The sequence below is a fragment of the Pelophylax lessonae genome, assembly GCF_965119305.1.
Source record: "Pelophylax lessonae genome assembly, chromosome: 2".
Taxonomy (NCBI): Eukaryota; Metazoa; Chordata; class Amphibia; order Anura; family Ranidae; genus Pelophylax; species Pelophylax lessonae.
Genome location: NC_138769.1, coordinates 439,759,667 through 439,780,013, shown reverse-complemented (window position 1 = coordinate 439,780,013; position 20,347 = coordinate 439,759,667). Strand labels below are relative to the sequence as shown.

General features: G+C 42.8%; 1 protein-coding gene across 5 annotated transcripts in view; it reads left to right on the top strand.

The window, feature by feature from the left end:
• Nucleotides 1-20,347, top strand: part of LIMS1 (LIM zinc finger domain containing 1) — a 159,236-nt gene that overhangs the window by 104,234 nt on the left and 34,655 nt on the right. For 3 of the 5 annotated variants that reach the window (XM_082245890.1, XM_082245893.1, XM_082245889.1), the window contains exons 1-2: nucleotides 7,352-7,632; nucleotides 14,418-14,577. In XM_082245890.1, the coding sequence (XP_082102016.1) occupies nucleotides 7,445-7,632; nucleotides 14,418-14,577 (348 nt within the window). In that variant the 5' untranslated portion in view covers nucleotides 7,352-7,444. Of the gene's footprint in view, nucleotides 1-7,351; nucleotides 7,633-14,417; nucleotides 14,578-20,347 lie in introns of those variants that run through there. The other 2 variants (XM_082245892.1, XM_082245891.1) reach the window with 1 other exon arrangement.

Sequence of the window (20,347 nt, the reverse complement as noted above, 5' to 3'; positions counted from 1 at the left end):
GTTGACAGTGGATTATGCGAACCGATAATCATGACAATGCAAGGCAAACTTACCCCCTCTTCATGCATCCTGTCACATGACTATGAAGACTCTTCATTCTGGCTGCTGCCAGGACCTGCTGTATAAAAGACTGAAGACGCTCAGTATGTGTCCTAAGATGCATGCTTGAGTGTTTCTGGAGCCTCAGGGTATCAGTATTTGAAGCATGCTGTCTCCTCCCCTGCATGCCATGCTTTAATACACAGCAGCTATTTTTCTCCAGGCCTACTGTCAAAGTTTGCCGACAGGGAAAAAAAAAAGGTTTAAACTTGAGCTGTCTTACTTTTCTACAAAATATGGCACAAGTTTGTGGTTTCGTGAAAATCCACCTACCTTTAGCCAACTTTTTTCCATTCTTAAAGGCAGTGGAGAATAGTTTGAGCAATATATTCTTGTAGGAGAACGTTTAGAACCCTCTTTTTTTTTTTTTTTTTTTTTTGCTTTGTTTCAACACTGGGAATAACTTCATGTCCTGGTAGACCACACAAAGTGAGAGAATCTACCTAAAGGGCTCTTTCACACGGGCGGACCGATCAGATCCGCCTGTCAGTTTTTTAGGCGGATCTGATCGGATGCCCCATTCAGCCCTATGGAGCAGCGGATGTCAGCGGTGACATGTCCGCTGACACCCGCTGCCATCCGCATCCAATCCTGTCCGTGAAATCCGGACGGATGGAAACCCTATTTTCCATCCGTCCTGTGGATCGTATCGGATGAGAGCGGACAGGCGGTACGCTCTCATCCGATTCCCCATAGAGAGCAGCGGGGGCTGTGATACCTCCCTCTCCGCACTGCAAGCGGAGACGGAGCTGTCATCCGCCGACTCGGCACGGATCGCTGATCAATCCCCGCTGAGCAGCACGGATCCGCCTACGGAGGCGGACCGTGTGAAAGAGCCCAAAGGTTGTAGATAGAAATAAAAGCCTGACAGGTTCTAACCTTTGTTTTCAGTAAAAATCTACCATTTATTTTAGTAGCTAAGGTTTTTCTTGTTCCATTTGATCTGTCTTCATTTCAAATGCAGGCACTAAAGTAAGACGGTATGTCACTCATTATAGACTTGTATTGCCAACAGTCTGTGTATGTACAGCTGCAAGAAAACGTATGTAAACCCTTTGGAATGATATGGATTTCTGCACAAATTGGTCATAAAATGTGATCTGATCATCATCATGTAAGTCACAACAATAGACAATCCCAGTCTGCTTAAACTAATAACACACAAAGAATGAAATGTTGCCATGTTTTTATTGAACACACCATGTAAACATTAACAGTGCAGGTGGAAAAAGACTGACATCTCCAAGAGCTAATTGGAGTGAGATGTCAGCCAACTGGAGTCCAATCAATGAGATGAGATTGGAGGTGTTGGTTACAGCTGCCCTGCCCTATAAAAAACACACACCAGTTCTGGGTTTGCTTTTCACAAGAAGCATTGCCTGATATGAATGATGCCTCGCACAAAAGATCTCTCAGAAGACCTACGATTAAGAATTGTTGACTTGCATCAAGCTAGAAAGGGTTATAAAAGTATCTCCAAAAGCCTTGCTGTTAATCAGTCCATGGTAAGACAAATTGTCTATAAATGGAGAAAGTTCAGCACTCCTGCTACTCTCCCTAGGAGTGGCCATCCTGTAAAGATGACTGCAAGAGCACAGCGCAGACTGCTCAATGAGGTGAAGAAGAATCCTAGAGTGTCAGCTAAAGACTTACAAAAGTCACTGGCAAATGCTAACATCCCTGTTAGTGAATCTACAATACGTAAAACACTAAACAAGAATGGATTTCATGGGAGGATACCACAGAGGAAGCCACTGCTGTCCAAACAAAACATTGCTGCACGTTTACAGTTTGCACAAGAGCACCTGGATGTTCCACAGCAGTACTGGCAAAATATTCTGTGGACAGATGAAACCAAAGTTGAGATGTTTGGAAGAAACGCACAACACTGTGTGGCGAAAAACAAGAACAGCACACCAACATCAAAACCTCATCCCAACTGTGAAGTATGGTGGTGGGGGCATCATGGTTTGGGGCTGCTTTGCTGCGTCAGGGCCTGGACGGATTGCTATCATCGAAGGAAAAACGAATTCCCAAGTTCATCAAGACATTTTGCAGGAGAACTTAAGGCCATCTGTCTACCAGCTGAAGTTCAACAGAAGATGGGTGTTGCAACAGGACAATGACCCAAAGCATAGAAGTAAATCAACAGAATGGCTTAAACAGAAGAAAATAAGCCTTCTGAAATTGCCCAGTCAGAGTCCTGACCTCAACCTGATTGAGATGCTGTGGCATGACCTCAAGAAAGCAATTCACACCAGACATCCCAAGAATATTGCTGAATTGAAACAGTTCTGTAAAGAGGAATGGTCAATAATTACTCCTGACTGTTGTGCACGTCTGATCTGCAACTACAGGAACTCCTATATCCCATTCAGTCTCTTGACAGGCTGGTTGTACTGAAGTCAATGATTAGCTCAACTTCAGTAAAACCAGTCTGCCCATAGATGGATCCAATTTGGACCCGTTCCTGATTAACATGCTGAATTTAGACCTGCCTATGGCTTGCCGTAAAGTGTTGAGCAAACCTCTATAAAGCAGAACTCTGGGCCCACCCAGCAAACATGAAATGTCTAGTGTCATTTGTTTATGCAATTTCTATATGCACTGAGATATAGCTTTCTGCTGAGGTTCCAGAATGAATATCCTTCTTGGGGATTTGTCCTACACGCTACAAGAGTAGTCCCTGACATACCCCCTGAAAAAGGGACCCCCCATACTGTAGCTCTCTGCTGTCTACTTTAATGTATTATTAGAGCCCATTCACACTGCAGCGGCACGACTCTGTACTACTTCGGGGGCGACTTGTGAAGTCCCGTGCACCGCGACTTCGGCGCGACTTGCAGAGACTTCATATATTGAATGTCTATGCAAGTCGCCCCGAGGTCGCCCGAAGTAGTACAGGACCCTTTTTCTAAGTCGGAGCGACTTGTGTCGCTACTATTAGAACGGGTCCTGTAGCAGTCAATGGACCGCGAGGACCGCGACTTGTCAGGCTGACAAGTCGCTCTAGTGTGAATGGAGCCTTATACTCTACATCAGCGGTGTCAAACTCAATATAATTGCGGGCGCATCAGCATTATTATTGCCCTCAAAAGGGCCGGTTGTATCTGTAAGACTAGATGTCTTATGTAAGGGTAGTGGATGTTCTGGACATCAAGAGCCTCTTCACCATCAGTGGTTGAACACCCTATCCTCTCTTACATCACAGTGCACCCCCTTACCTTGTGCTGCTGCTGGGAAGAAGCTGGAGGCATTGATGGAAAGCAGAAAGTATAGGTTCTGGAGGAAGACTGGAGCTCTCCTGCAGGTTCAGGAGAGGTGCAAGGGCCACATAAAATGGCCAGGAGGGTCGGATTTGGCCCGCGGGCCTTGTGTTTGACACATGTGCTCTACATGGTCAGTAGGTGGTCACAAAGCAGTTGTAGTCTGCACACAGTTCCGCTATTGCATCTGTTAAATGCAACAAATACTCCTACACATTGGTATTCAGCATTGACGCCAATTTGATTTCCTGTTAGTTTTCTTGGGTGCTTTATGCAATTATTGGCATTGTTGCTTATTTTCAGTTCTTTAGCGAAGTTATAAAATTGTTATAACAACTATGAAGTACCCGAAAATAACCACCACCATCCTATCCGGTTTCTCGGTTTCTGTAAAGGTCAGACATAGAGGTGAAAAGTGTACAGGCATTGCTATAATAAGTATGCTGGTTAATGCTAGAGTGTCTGGTGTTGACAGAGGATACAGCCCTATAAGGATTTTCAGACATGTGAGAGGATTTCCAGCACTGGCTGTCAGTTTCTCACTAAACCGCCCATAATGGCTTCTGCTGTTCTTCCTCACGGCACATAACTAAGTGAAAGCTGCTCCTGGGATAACGGTTTATCAGGATACTTGTCTACACTCCAGTATTCACCTTTTCCTTATTTCTGCATTTGTTTTCTGGACTATATAGATCCAAAATTACCCTTTTCTTCATGTTTAGTAGAAACCAGTTTTAATAGCCCTGAGGCTTGTTTTACCAGTCCATGGTGCTTTTTTTGGTTGCCAAAATATGGTTGTCATGTGCATCATCTTGTGACACAAGCCTGGTAAACACACGGGGCAAATATCAGCCAGTTTACAGGAAGCTGCAGACATTCGGCCCATGTGTACAGCAGCCTGTTCAACAGAAGGCTGCCAAACAGGCATGCTGGAAAACCAGCATCCAATTTGCATCTGATCAGTGCTCTCAGCCACCAATGGCTGCAAACGCTGATTGGTGTGTTCTGGCCGGGGCTGTACTAATATTGAATAGTTAGTACAGAGAGCTCTTTGCGAGCTCCTGAGTTTTTTTCGTTCAGCCTGCTGGGTTGGTGTGTACCAGGTTTTATACTCATTTCACCTTTTCAGTGCAAGAAAAGTCAGTTATGCATCCCTCATTCATTTGTGCTGTTTTGTATGCCAAATCTATATTGTAGGTTGCAGTTCCATAAATAAAGAACCAGTCTAGACATGCAGCAATGACCTGACCACCCAAAGACCTCCTGTCTTTTGCCTTAACATGTACATTTGGACTGCCGGAACTGAGAATGCATGTTTATGTGAAATTGGTGGAGTGAGGAAGTTGGACCAGACACCTTTTTAAAGAATTTTGGAAATGTTTTTAGTTGAGCCAAGCTTATCCTCAGGCTGCATTCTCGCTCCTTTTCCAGAGTTCTACTGGAAGGGAAGTTCCGCCAGGGCAGGCAGTGTAAATCGGTAGATTTAGGCTCAGCCCAAATGTAATGTCTGGGTTAACATGAAGTTTAGCAAAGGTTGACGAACGAGCACACATTTATTGGACCCAATGTTTGGAGAGGAGCTTGATTAGACATTAGTACATATACATAGCATAACTTTAGCATTGGGCCTAACGACCTTAAAAATATTTATGTAGCTCTAGGAGGTTAAATTATTATGCTGTATAATGGCAAATGCGCATGAACTGTAAGTGTGATATTGCAAGGGGTAGCAATCCACAAAATGCAGGAAATTTTGTGAATGAACAAGGGGAGAGAAAGTGGGAGGTAAGTGACATGATAAGAACCAGACTTCTCTGTTGCGATGCCGGAATTAAATCGCTGTTCGTAACATCCAGCACAAATAAAACTGTAATTTCTGTCGGTCATTGATGGACATAGCTCCTGATCTTCTTAACCATTGGGTTATACTGCCCGCTACAGGAGTAGGACACTAGGCAGAAAACTCTGGCTATGCCTATGGACAGTCCCAGTGGGTATACTCCCTCTCTTTGCTATAGGTACTCTGTTTTTTTTTTTCTGCCAAGTCAGGAGTAAGGACCTAGTGCCTTGCTGGGATCTCTGGTCCTGGCAATTTTTTTCTTTTTAGATAGATTCTTTTTCTCCTGTGTTTTTTTTTTTTTTTTTTTTTTTTTAATTTTATTTCTGTGAGAAATACAATCAACTGCTGGGCGACAGGCTGGACAATCTAGATCCCGTGGTCACCCCAGTCTGGCTGCTATTTATATATTTTAAAGAATAATTCCCAATTAATTACATTGGTCCAGCTTGAACCAATGCATAATACCAAACTTTTACATGCTGGAAACCACTGAAGTAGACACCGCTTACTCCAGTGATCTCCACTTGCTTCCAGGTCATGTGCTGAGCAGCTGGCCTGCTGCATTATGAACAGAAAAGGTTGACCTTTCTGCATGGATGCCATTCAGAGAACCTGTTGAATTTTCGCAATTAGTCCAAAGCATTCTTATTGGACACAGTGGATAGGAGGGGTGTTATCATGTTCTCCACCTGCAATTCTTCTTTAGGTTCCATTCAAACCTGAGCGTATCGTTTTCCAGCATTTTTTTTTTTTTTTTTCTCAGGCATTTTTTTTTTCCCGGCCATTTTTTGCAGGTGTTTGGAGGCAGGCATTGACATCTAACAAAAATGCTGGTAATCTGTGAGCTCCAGGCGTTTTGCTTCAGGCGACAAAATGCTCATATGTGAACATGGACCATTGAATAGGATTTTGCTTGTTGGGCGTTTTGAGATTTCAGAGATGAGCGTTTTACGAGCTGAAAAAAACGCTCTGGTGTGAACAGGGCCTTAAGCCCACATAATTTCACTTTATCTGCATATTTTGTGTTGTCCTTTTTGTTTTGGGGTTGGTGAGCTGTAGTTTATTTGTTTTATTTATATGAATGCAAACTACTTCCTAATGTAAAGTTTAATGATCATCTGTACACATTATTAAAGTGGTTGTAAACGATGACATTGCAAAACAACCCATTTGGTTTAATAGAGAAATGAAAGAAGAAATATATTTGTATAGATATATTAAAAAAAATATATATAAATACCTTTTTTTATAAGCGATCAGCACACTCACACTGAGCTTCCCAGTGAATGACTGTGCAGCAGGGTAATGCCAGGACAAGTCCGATCATTGGAGGAGAGTACATAGAGTTCCCAGGATACCTAGAGAACTGACCACGGTGTGCTCTCCTGCTTACTGTGGTCAGCTTTTAATGGGTAAGCAAGGGAACTAGCAGGATCGCCAGGGATTTCACATAAAGGAAGCAATACAAAGAGAAGAGGATACTTTCTCATACAAATATATGGCACAGAAGGCACATATCAGGAATATGAGGTGTTGGGGTAAAAAATGCTTGAAGGGTTGGAATGTGGCACTCAGTCAACTCCCAGCAGTGAGACATGCTTTATAAATGTAAAACTGGTACAGAAGCCACCCCTTTTGGCACCACTATTTGCTGGTCTTTTCCCAAAAATATGTTTGGGTGTGCCAAGCACTCTTGTTTATGTTTGTGTATTGGTGAGGAGTGGACAGTCATTATTGGTTATATTGCTGTTTATATTGAGGGGGCCTTGTACATAATGAACTTGGTATTTCAACAAATGGGCATGCAATTCCAACTGAACACAACATATACAAATATTACTTAAGGTTACTGTGTTAAATTGTTCTAGATTGGTTTGGCAGGATTTTGTGCATGCATGTATTAAAATTCAGAAGAGGAATGCATAGAATCAGGGTTATCTCCTGGAAGAGTTATAAATCATTTTGAGCTACTTTTTTTACTGCCCAGCTTCCACCCTTTGGAGAGAATGGAATTTTTAACATCAACAGCAAGCGGCGGAGTCCCACCTATCATTAGTGACGTATGTTCTACTCCACAGCCTTAGTTGGAATCTGTGCTGAGGAATGTGGGCAGCGCTGTAATGTATCCTTGTATGAGTCACTGTGTCAGTCTGACACTGGAGTAGCCTGGAGTACAGCATAGAACACTTGTTCTTGCCTGGATGAGCCCTGTATTACATCCAACGGTGGATTTGTAAAAATGATGGAAGTTCAGTCCAGGTTACACCCTGATATTCCAGAGAATGGGGAGCTGCCTCCTATGGAAGTCAATAGCAATTGTGTCCCTCAGGAGAGTGGGGGAGAGGATGAAAAACCAGTCTCCAATCTGCAGAGGAGACGCAGTGATGTCAAAGTATACAAAGAAATTTGTGACTTCTATGCCCGGTTGTAAGTGGAGGTTTTTTATTCCCTGGATTGCTAAATTAAATGTTGTATTTATCAAACATGATGGGTTCTCTTGAACAATAGAGCATGTGTAGTTGGGTCAAGGGGGTTTAGTTTATAGGGAGTTTTCCATCTAGGCTAATTTTATTTGCCAATAAAAAAATGTTTATGTAAAGAACTGCTTTGCAACAGCGAAGTCCATCCCATTGTAGCATGTTAAACAGTTTAGAGTGCTAAAAATGTATAAAGTACTGTATATTGAAGTGACTAAGGAAGAATGCTTTGCATGCAGTGGATGTTTAGGTTAATGGCTTGTATAACTGAGGTTTTAGGTCTTGGTTCGGTATGAAGTATAGTTTGACACCTAAAGAAAAACTAAAATTTGCTGGTTTTAGTTCTCTTCTTCCATAGATTCGAATGCTAAACACATTTAGTGGTGTATGTATTCTTCTCTATCCACTTCTGGACCGGAAGGATTTACCTTCCTCCATGACCAGGCCATTTTTTTTGCGATAATGCACTGCGTTATTTTAACTGACAATTGCGTGGTTGTGCAACACTGTACCCAAATTAAATTGTCCTTTTTTTTCCCCCACAAATAGAGCTTTCTTTTGCTGGTATTTGATCACCCCCTTTTTTTTTTCTTTTTTTGTTTTGCGCTATAAACAAAAAAGAGTGACAATTCTGAAAAAAAAAATATATATTTTTTACTTTCTGCTATATAACATTCCCAAAAAAAAATATTAAATCACATTTTTTCATAGTTTTAGGCTAATTTGTATTCTGCTACATATTTTTGGTAAAAGAACAAAATCTGAATAAGTGTATATTGATGGGTTTGCGCAAAAGTTATCGCATCTTCAAACTAGCGTAAAGAAATGTTTTTTTTTTTGGTGGTGATAACCGATTTTTAGCAGTACTGCGACATTGCAGCAGACAGATCGGACAGTGACGGACACCTGACATTTTTGACACTTTTGGGGGGACTAGTAAAATGACTACAGTAATCAGTGCTAAAAATATACACAGTTACTGTGTACTAATGACACTGGCAGGGAAGGGGTTAACACCAGGGGAGATCAAAGGGTTAAATGTGTCTTTCTGCAGAAATAAGAGGAACACAGGATCCCTGTGTTCATAACTGTCAGAACAGCGGTCTGCCGTGTTTCTGTCTCCACGGGGAGCGATTGCGGGTGCCCAGCGGCAATCGCTGGACCCGCTGATTTGCTCCCCCGGTGGCCAATGGGTGCGCCTCCGCTAGCGGTCCCGAGAAGTCCCGTACGGGTATGTTTCGCGGGACAGAGACGACCTGCTGCAGTAAAATGATGGCGGCTGTTCGGCGAGCGGTTAAATAAACTTGCCAAGATGACTCTTGGGAGGAGTTGTGCAAACACCAAAATGCCTTGCTGGGTGGATGTCGGTCTGGAAGAGTGGGCGTTCCTAGGCAAGTTGCATTTTATGGAAACTAAAGTATTGCCCGAAGGGGATGCTGAGCCTTTATGATTCAAATAACTGAAATCCAGTGAAAGAAAAGGGCGGGCCAGGTAGACTAAGACTATAGAGGAAAGGGCTTAGATGATGATGGACTTCCCCCAGCAAGGAAATGAGGCGGGGTCTATTTGACTTGCTGCATCAGTGTGTAATGAAATTTAGAGCAAATTCAGTGCAAAAGAGGAGCCTGTACAACTGAGCAGGACTGAAGTAAGGCGTTCAGGTTTAAAGTATAAAATTTGCAAAACGGTAGATCACCAATCAGGTGGTTGGTGCAGTATGTGTCCCCATTGGTGAAATTTATTTGTCCTGGTGACCACAGTCCCCAGGACTGAAAGGGAAGCAAGGTCAAAATTCTGATTTGTCACCAGAACAGAAATAATAGGAGAATCTTCCAGTGGGGACGTTTGTGGTGGTGACCACTGTCTAAGGCCTTGGGCACACTGGGCAAAAAAATGCTGCTTTTACTTTTTTCCTTTTGGCCTGTAGAAGCAACGTTTAAGCTTTTTGGCATTTAAAAGCAGATTTTTGGAGGAGCATTTACAGGCTGGAAAAAAAATCATTACAAGTGCATTTTTGAGAGGAGCTTTGGGCAGAAAAAAATGTTTGATGCACCTAAGCCCCCGTTCACACTAAGGCGACCTGTGAGGCAACCTGGTCACCTCACAGGTCGCCGTAGGTCGCCTCCCATAGGGATGCTGCGGACCCGTTCTAATAGGAGCGACACAAGTCGCTCCGACTTAGAAAAAGGGTCCGGAGCTTCTTTGGGGCGACCAGGAGGCGACCGCCATAGACTTCAATGTTATGAAGTCCGTGGCGGCCGCTCCGAGGTGGCGGTGCGAAGTAGCGTCGCCCCTATGTGAACGGGGCCTTAATGCGCCTAAATGTGTTTGAAGTGTAAACCATCGCCTGCAGCACATCACCCCACTGATCACCAGACATTGTACCCACATCTCCGCTTTGGTGGGATAGCTATCCAGATAGTCACTCAGCAACATATTGTAGCACTGAGAGATAAGGCCTTTAGGGTGTTCTACTGAGGAAATCTATGTAGAAATAGGGGTTGATGATGAGGTCCACAGGGTTTCATTACCTTAAGCTCTAATTGTGTGCTGCAATTGAACATAATAAAATTGCATATAGGAGGGGAGACTAAATCTCTCCTGGAGAGTGGAGAATGGGAGAAAACTCCCATTGTGAAAAATATGTTTCAGATAGGTCACTCCATACGCTTTCCACCTGAGACCCTGTTGCAGTTTGTACAGTTCCCCATATGATTTATTACCCCAGATTGGGCTATAGGCTGTATCTCCCTCAACTGCCTGTAGCTGTTGAGCTTTACACCAAACTTTGTGTAAAACGTTGTAAGTGGGAAACGTTTTATGTGGTTAAACAAACTATCCGGCTTCTAAACCACTAGGGATAAAGTCAGCTCCAGTACATTTTAACATGATACAGAGAACTGACAACAGTTGACCAATAGAGCTACAAAGTGAAACAAAAAACTGTCCGGTAAGGTGTTGTAATTGGGCTGTAATGTAGTACAGCCAGGGATTTGGAAGTGCCAAGCCACCCTGGTCTTTGGGATTGTAAAGCTGTTCCAGTCTAATACGGGGGGGGGGGGGTTATTCCAAATCAGGGACCTGAAGATAGTGGACTATTCTGAAGGTTTTTAAAGGGACAACCACTGGCAAATTGTGCAGGGGATACAGTACTTGGGGCATCAATTCAACATAATCTTAATCAGATTGATCCTGCCCGCTACCGACAGTCGAAACCTACACCAGGTGTTCATCCTATCGCTAAACCTGAACAGTAGAGGATGTATATTGAGATGGAAATAACCTGTGTTAGAGGTGACTTGAATCCCCAGATATTTAAGCAATGTGATATTGGGAATAGGACAGGATGTCGCAACTGACTGCCCTGATCCACCATCCAATAGTAATGGAGCTGACTTCAACCAGTTAATAGACCGAAGAAGTGACCAAATTGCGGAATTGTTTCAATGACCACTTCTAGGGAGGTGGTAGTGTCTCCTAAGAAGACACATGTCGTCTGCATACAGCGTCAGTTTCTCTTGTAATTTGACATATCTAAATCCTGTAGTTGGAAGGATTGGTACAGATCAGGGCCGCCAGCGGCTCAATGGCAACTGCAAATGACGGGAAGAGGGGGCATCCCTGTCTAGTCCCATGTCCCAACATGAAGGCAGGTGAAACCCTATCAGCGAACCTGATGGCAGCCGTAGGCGCTTGGTACAGGAGTTGAACCATTTAATGAATCTTTCGTCAAAACCAAGTTTGGTCAAAACCGCCCACAGATATTGCCACTCTATCGAATGCTTTATTGGCGTCCAGGCACAGTAGCGCACGTTGGCCCATATTATCAGCTGGCGTCTTTATATTGAGGAATAGCCTTCGTAAGTTCAAGGCTGTGGTTTTGTGTGGCATAAACCTGCTTGGTCAGCGTGTATAATAGATAGAATAACCTCATTGAGACCTCATTGAGACACATGGAAAGTATCTTGGCTAAAATTTTACATCACTCTGCAGCAACTAGTTGGGCCTATAGGACCCTGGATCCAGTGAGTCCTTACCCGGCTTCAGGAGCAGAACGATGTTAGCCCTTGATATAGACAAAGGTAGGCATTGGACTTTTTAGGCAGAATTACAGAGAATGCATTAATCTCTTGGCAGAATAAATTCCCCATATCTCGTGTACACCTCCATCGGAATACGGTTGTCCTTAGGGGCCTTGGACATGGGGAACGATTCAGCTGCCCTTTGCACCTCATCCAAGGTCAATGGAGAGTCTAATTTAGACCACTGAGAACTCGTCTGATGTAGAATGTTTTGATTCTCAAAGGGTTGGTGCCCAAATATTGGCGTATGAAAATGCATCCTAGGCACTAGCCACATTTGTGCTAATTTATCTGAGGCTTTAAAGGTGCCATTACCTTATGGTTTAGCAAATACTATTCAGGTGAAGAAAGTTGTTTTAAGTTTTGTTACATTACATGTTTATTCTACCTGCTTTATCACTTTCCTCACTAGCGTTTGCCATATTGTAACTTTGGTTCACAGGTTGCAGTAATGCCACCTGTCTGTTTTACAACACTGTTAAACATGTAAAATAAGTAGCAATTGATTTTATTTTTTTTTCCTGTGCTGTATAATCGCTCATGCATACTACAGTTTAAAGAAGCGGCTCCTACAGGCTTTTGAGTTCTATTTTTTTTTCTGCCTGGAAATTCCCCTCCCCCCATGTTAGCCAATGTTTCCATGCACACTATGGCTTTCAGTTTACAGGCATATGCTCTTACAGGCAGAAAAAAACCCCACCAAACTCGCGTTTTTGAGAGGAGTTTTGGAGCAGAAGAGACACCCAAGTGCCCAAAAACATGCAAAAGAGCATGAAAAAGCTCAAATAAGCTTGAAAACACACAAAAAAATAGGCAAAATCAGCTGAGGGGAAGGTTTGCTCAAAGGAGCTAAAAGACGTTTAATAAAAACGTGCAAAAGAGCCCAAAAAAGCTCAAGCTGAAACAAAAGCTCAAATGACGACTGTAAAAGCAGCTTTTTTTTTTTGAGCTGCAGTGTGCATGAGCCCTAAATTTGCACACATTGCGAAACTAGTGAGGCATGCTGTTTGTAAAAGATGTTTGCTTGGGTTCTGACAATAGGAAATGACAGCTGCAACGAGACTACTTGTTAGATACCGTTTACTCTATTTATAAGTTAACTACATGCCATTGATACTTATACTAGTTTGAAGTTGAAGTGTGACTTTCACCTAGTATTCCCTGTAATATTACATTGTGTAAGCACAGTGAGAACATTTTTGGTATTTTTTTTTGCATATTTCCTGTATTAAGGCCTGGACATTTTCACAGCTGCTGTTTTTAGCTTCAAACTTTTTTCTGTTGCCAGTAAACTCCACAGCATGGTATCAAATTTGTCCATGCACACATAGGCGGTTATCAGCGTTTTCTGGCTTGAAGAAAAACACAACTAGTGGGGGGTTCTTCAGGAGGAGTTTTTCAGCTGTAAAAATGCTATTCGGTGTTTGTGTTTTTGAGCCATAAGCTTTTGTGGGAGTATAGTTTTTCTAAAAAAAAAAAAAAGCTAGTGATCGACCGATATCGGGTTTTTTTTTTTTTTTTTATTACCGATACCAATATATTGGTCATCGGATATTGGTATCGGCCGATATTGGCGGATATTTTCAGACATTTAAAAAAATATATTTTTTTCACAGGTACTCCAAACCCCTCCTCTGTACTTAAAAGCATTCAAAACGCCAAGTTTGGCTGTTTTGAATGCTCACATTTTTTTGGAATTTGCTGCCGAGTACCCGGAAGTGATGTCATCACTTCTGGGTTTTTTACATGGAGACCCGATCAGAGCTGAATGCGGCTTTGATCGGGTCTTCTCTTTGGTGGCCATGCAGGTAGGATGCCCAGGTCTCCCGGTGGGACAGGAGACCCAGGTGAGCTGGGTAAGGTGGCGTGAGGGGGGAAGACTTCCCCCTCCCGCTCCTTGTAATGACAGCCGAGCAGCTTCTCAGCCGCATCAGTTGTCGTTACAAGACAGCCGACCGCCAGGTATGGATGCCGGTACCGGGCCTCTAGCTGCAGGCATCACTCCGGTACAAGCACTTTCCCGAAATATCGGTAACCTCAGGGGCCGATGGCAATATATTGGGGAAAGTGCCTATCGGCCCCTGATATATCAGCATTACCGATAATCAGTCGATCCCTACTAAAAACGCTACTGCAAAAATTCAGCAAAACTCTCTACAGCTACAGCTTTCTATAGCGGACCCTACTGGCATTTTTAAAACTTTCAGTGTGCATAAGGCCTAAGAGACATTTTGCTGCATCCTTCTGTTTGCATATAAAATCCTGTGTGTTTACATCAGTAATCTACTGTACAGCATGTGCACTGAGATTTTACATGGATTACCAACCAGTGTGAATGTGTAAATTTTGAATTATGTGTTGTGCAGCTGTTGTGGTTTTGTTGTGTTGCGGCAGTGAGCATTACATTTACCACCTTTCCTCCTTTTTATTTTTTTTTTTATTTTTCCACATAGATGTTTGTATGTTTACATTGCTTTATGTGTGGGGCTCAGTGTGGTAGGCAATATGACTGCCCACCCAGGTGCGAGTTGCAGTAGACTTTCAGATGGCACAGTGTAAATTAAAAAAAATAAATTAATTAATAAAAAAAGTATGTATTTCAGTATAGGATTTCCTAATTTGCTGACCTTTTTTTTGTTTTTTTTTCTTGTAGCAACATGGCAAACGCTCTGGCAAATGCGATGTGTGAGCGCTGCCGGTCTGGCTTTGCTCCAGCAGAGAAGATTGTGAACAGTAATGGAGAGCTGTACCATGAGCAGTGCTTTGTGTGTGCACAGTGCTTTCAGCAGTTTCCAGAGGGACTCTTTTATGAGGTAAGGTGTCTCAACTGATGTTCCCGGTTCACACTTTTGGACTGGCTGTCCTATTTTATGTTATTAGGGACAGCACAACACTTGAAACATGATTTGCCCTAGTGAGACAGCATTGTGCACCTGCTACATCCCATCAGTAAAATTGAGTTCACACATCAGAGGCGCGGGTTCTGGGTTAACGTTTGAGCTGTGCTTGGTAATATGGTTCCACTGCAGCAGCCATAATGGACCAGTAGTAAAACCTTGCATGATACTTTAAACACAACTATATATATTTTTTTAGTTTTGAATAAAGGGTTAAATTGTGTAGTGTTTTTTTTTTTTGTTTTTTTTTGTTTTTTTTTTACGGTCTGTTGATGATTGGTGGAAATTTCCTCTCATATCCTTGTGGTCATGAGGATTGGAAAAAGAGGGTCACTAGGCCAGGAAGATACAGTGTTCTGGAAACTTTATAGATCGGCAACTGCTATCCTCCTGTTGATTAGTGGCTCCAAATTAATAAATACTACAGTAGAGAACAGACACAAAAAGATACTCAGCATCTTTCCAAAATAACTGTTCTGTTTTATTTGACACATCTAAAGGTTTTTGTACACATGATTACGTAGGTATCGCATTAATATTACAATTGTACTTTTATGGTAACAAGGGGCGTAACATAGGTAGGCTAATTCTAATCAGGACTCGAAAGAATGCAAACATGTAATGAAAACATTATTACTGCCGTGTGCAAAATGAGTGCAGTGTGCAATTGATACAAAATAGAATACAATATTCTACAGCCCTTACAAATTTCCTTTACAATCTCCTCTCTTTTTATCAATATTTTGATCACTAACCATACCTGCTATTAACCTCATTTGTCTGTTTTGGCTTTTTCCTCATGTTTTGGAATTTACTAGTTGTAGTGCCTGACCCTAAATTCACCTCACAACTTAACCTCAAAATTTCCCCTTATGTCTAGTGTTAATTTGTCTGACACCCTTGATCCATCCTGCTCGCATACAGGGAGTGCAGAATTATTAGGCAAATGAGTATTTTTGAGGATTAATTTTATTATTGAACAAAAACCATGTTCTCAATGAACCCAAAAAACTCATTAATATCAAAGCTGACTATTTTTGGAAGTAGTTTTTAGTTGTAGCTATTTAAGGGGGATATCTGTGTGTGCAGGTGACTATTACTGTGCATAATTATTAGGCAACTTAACAAAAATCAAATATACAGTATACCCATTTCAATTATTTATTTTTACCAGTGAAACCAATATAACATCTCAACATTCACAAATATACATTTCTGACATTCAAAAACAAAACAAAAACAAATCAGTGACCAATATAGCCACCTTTCTTTGCAAGTACACTCAAAAGCCTGCCATCCATGGATTCTGTCAGTGTTTTGATCTGTTCACCATCAACATTGCGTGCAGCAGCAACCACAGCCTCCCAGACACTGTTCAGAGAGGTGTACTGTTTTCCCTCCTTGTAAATCTCACATTTGATGATGGACCACAGGTTCTCAATGGGGTTCAGATCAGGTGAACAAGGAGGCCATGTCATTAGCTTTTCTTCTTTTATACCCTTTCTTGCCAGCCACGCTGTGGAGTACTTGGATGCGTGTGATGGAGCATTGTCCTGCATGAAAATCATGTTTTTCTTGAAGGATGCAGACTTCTTCCTGTACCACTGCTTGAAGAAGGTGTCTTCCAGAAACTGGCAGTAGGACTGGGAGTTGAGCTTAACTCCATCCTCAACCCGAAAAGGCCCCACAAGCTCATCTTTGATGATACCAGCCCAAACCAGTACTCCACCTCCACCTTGCTGGTGTCTGAGTCGGACTGGAGCTCTCTGCCCTTTACCAATCCAGCCACGGGCCCATCCATCTGGCCCATCAAGACTCACTCTCATTTCATCAGTCCATAAAACCTTTGAAAAATCAGTCTTGAGATATTTCTTGGCCAAGTCTTGACGTTTCAGCTTGTGTGTCTTGTTCAGTGGTGGTCGTCTTTCAGCCTTTCTTACCTTGGCCATGTCTCTGAGTATTGCACACCTTGTGCTTTTGGGCACTCCAGTGATGTTGCAGCTCTGAAATATGGCCAAACTGGTGGCAAGTGGCATCTTGGCAGCTGCACGCTTGACTTTTCTCAGTTCATGGGCTGTTATTTTGCGCCTTGGTTTTTCCACACGCTTCTTGCGACCCTGTTGACTATTTTGAATGAAATGCTTGATTGTTCGATGATCACGCTTCAGAAGCTTTGCAATTTTAAGAGTACTGCATCCCTCTGCAAGATACCTCACTATTTTTGACTTTTCTGAGCCTGTCAAGTCCTTCTTTTGACCCATTTTGCCCAAGGAGTGTTGATGTCATCAGACCACACCCCTTCTCATTACAGAGATGCACATCACCTAATATGCTTAATTGGTAGTAGGCTTTCAAACCTATACAGCTTGGAGTAAGACAACATGCATAAAGAGGATGATGTGGTCAAAATACTAATTTGCCTAATAATTCTGCACTCCCTGTAGATTGCTGTTTCTCTAGCTGTTTAATCTGCAAGATTCGTATTCCCCGTGGACTTGGTAACCCTGTTACCCATTGTGGATTCCTGTCCACTTTAGCCATTTATCTAGGGGCTCAGTATAGGCAGATCCGTACCTTAGGTTCATGAATTTTCTAGCGCTAGCACTCCTCTTGCGCTGGGCATTTGTGAGGGTCTTTTACTCTTCATTCCCTTAATTTAATGCCCATAAAGACTGGCCAGTCTTTTTCTCTTCTCTACTTGTGCCCATACCCTCTTGCCTCTAAACCAGCCTTTTTCAACCAGGGTGCCCAGGCACCCTGGTGTGCCTTGAGGTTTCTTCAAGGGTGCCTCAGCAAAATGACCCAAAAATCTACCAACATTTGTATACAAGGCAGCGGGTGGATGAAGCCTGCCTTTTACATTACACAAAGTCACTGGTTTTCATTGTGCACCGTTACAACCCTTCAGCTGCCAACCTGCTAACGAGCTATGGCATCATCAGTTGATAAGGACGATGTCAGTCTTCTGCGTAGCATACTTGTTTGACTCTCCCCTGCTTCTCTCCATAAGTTTTGGGGTTCTAATAGATGAGTGATGGAGAAAATTGAGGAAAAAGAAACATTGGCATACTAGTCAGTACCAACTTGTACCTCTAATGTTGGGTGTCCTACGTGTGTATGTTGCTGCATTATGTAAAACTATTAGAATCGTTTTTACATTTTAGGATGGGGTGCCTCAAGACTGTTCATAATTTTAAAGGGTGCCTCAAGACTGTCCATAATTTCTGGAGTGTGCCTCGACTGGAAAAAGGTTGAGAAACACTGCTCTAAACTACTATTACAGCAGATGTGTATTTTGTATAACCTGTTACGAGCACTATTGCTATCTATTCTCCGATGGACAGTAGAAAGTGACGACATAACCTATAACCCCCCCAATTAATACAGTTCGATTAGGGGGAGTAAAATAGGTACCATTGGTCCTAAAACTGCCTTAATGATCAAGGAAGTCTGATAACCCAAATGTAAGCAAAAGGCTTACCTCAGCCGGCTGGTTATCAGAAATTCCTGAACCATCCCATCTCAAGCTCCTTGTTTTCTGATTTTAAGGTTCACCTGTAAATTACCTCCTTGGCCAAGCTTGCCATCTTTTCTGGAACTTTTTATAAATGGACAACTCTTAGCCCCGGTTCACACTTATGCGATGCGGGAAGGCTGCGAATCCGCAGCCTGTTCCCGCATCGCAAACGCACCCCCGGCAGTTCACACTGCCATATGCGATACGCTGGGGGTGTCAATGTAATCTTAACGACACCCCCAGTTTGATCGCATATCGCAGTGCGATCTTGCAGTTCGCACAGGATCGGATCGCACAAGTATGAACCGCTGTGCAATCCGATCCTGATGCGGCTGCAAAAAAGGGTCCTGTGCGTGTTTGCTGCGGGTGCGGTGCGAATTTAGCCATACAAAGTGTATGGCTAAACTCGCACCGCACAGCCGATTGCATGTAATGAAGGAGCAGTGCGCTCCGATATTACATGCGAACGCCGCAGCCGCACAAATGTGAACCGGCTCTTATCCTTATATTGATTAGTGGCTCCGAATTAATAACTACTGCAGTAGGGAACCTGCACAAAAAGATACTCCACATGTTTTCCAAAATAACTGTTCTTTTTTATTTGATGCAATTGAAGGTTTTTATACACGTAATTACGTAGGTATCACATTATTATTATTATTATTATTATTATTACAAATTTAGTTTTATGGTAACAAGGGGCGCAACCTATGCCGGCTAATTCTTAAGCACTCAAAAGAATACAAACATGTAATAAAGTTATTTGTGCCACTTGCACAATGAGTGCAGTGTGCAATACATACAAAATAGAATACAATAATATACAGAACTTAAAAATTTCCTTTACAACGATTAAAAAAAAAAAAAAAAAAGACAGGAATTGAACGGAAAGCTGCTTCTACAAAAAAAAAGATGCAAAATTAAAGGAAATATCTAAAGCCATAGTATTTGCTTTCATTTTATAGCCTCAACATTGTAATTGGTGATCGACCGATATCGATGCGAGTGTCCTGTGCAATTTTAATCTGGTTCAGCTGCAATTTCTAATTCCATCCACAACAATTCGTATTGGAATCACCTGAACCGCTGAAGGAAATCGCACTGGACTGGGCTTGAAATCGCATTGCAGACAGGTTCGCACATAGGTGAACTGAGTCTGAAGGTAGCGGTTTTAGTATTGGAGAATTTGCACGAGTACAAGTACTTGTCCAAATGCTTAGTATCGGTATTGGTGCATTACTATAAAATAGCATTATTAAAATGTGCTACAGTCAGCTATAACCCAACTTTTTTTACCCTTAAAATAATTTTCCTGAATAAAATAAAGTAGATAGAAATAAAACATAGGGGTGAGTTCGCTAAGATATAAATACCACATTAATTTTTTAATTAAAACAACTCATGGGTATTTATTTCACAAGTAGTCAGTTCACAAAAAAAGTGTTTTCTCCTTCGTCCACCGACGGACATAGCTGCTGCTTTAAATCCTAGACGGCTGGGTAATAAGCCCCTCCCACTAGGAGTGACCAGGTAGAGCCAAAGGCTTTGACACGCCCAGGGGGGGCGGGGTCCCTGGGTTATTACCCCTGGCCTCACTGTTGCATCTTCAGTTTTAGCCGTCTGGTCTTGGGAGTGGTCAAACAGCTCCCTGCTGGGACCTTTTTTTGTCCTAGCTCTGTTTTAATTGTCTTAAAGGGAACCTTTTTTTATTTTATTTTTTGTTGCTGCTGACTCTAGTTCCTGTGGAATTCGGACTGGCTATATGAGAGCCTTACGGTCTCCCAGTTTGTGGCAGCGAGCGTTTCCAGACCATAGCTCCGCGCTGGGTCTCCACAGCGACTATAGTCCCACGGACGGGGACTGGCCTGCGGGTGAAACACCCCGCCGGGACACGCACACCTGGCATGCCAGCGTCGCAGCGTGCCCCTTAGCCCACAGCGCCCTCACTGCAGTGCAGAGGCAGTCTTGCAGGATGGACGCCCACCCTCAGCAGTGTGGTCCGGTAAGTACAGTCCCCTCGTCTGGTTAGCGGGCCTGGGGTAGACGTGGGCTCCTCCATAGGTGAGTAGGACCCTCGGGTACCCATACCTCCTACCACCCTCCTCCACTATGAGGGGTCACTTGGGACCTTCCCCTCCTACTCTGACGTCTCCCTACCCTGGGCTCTGG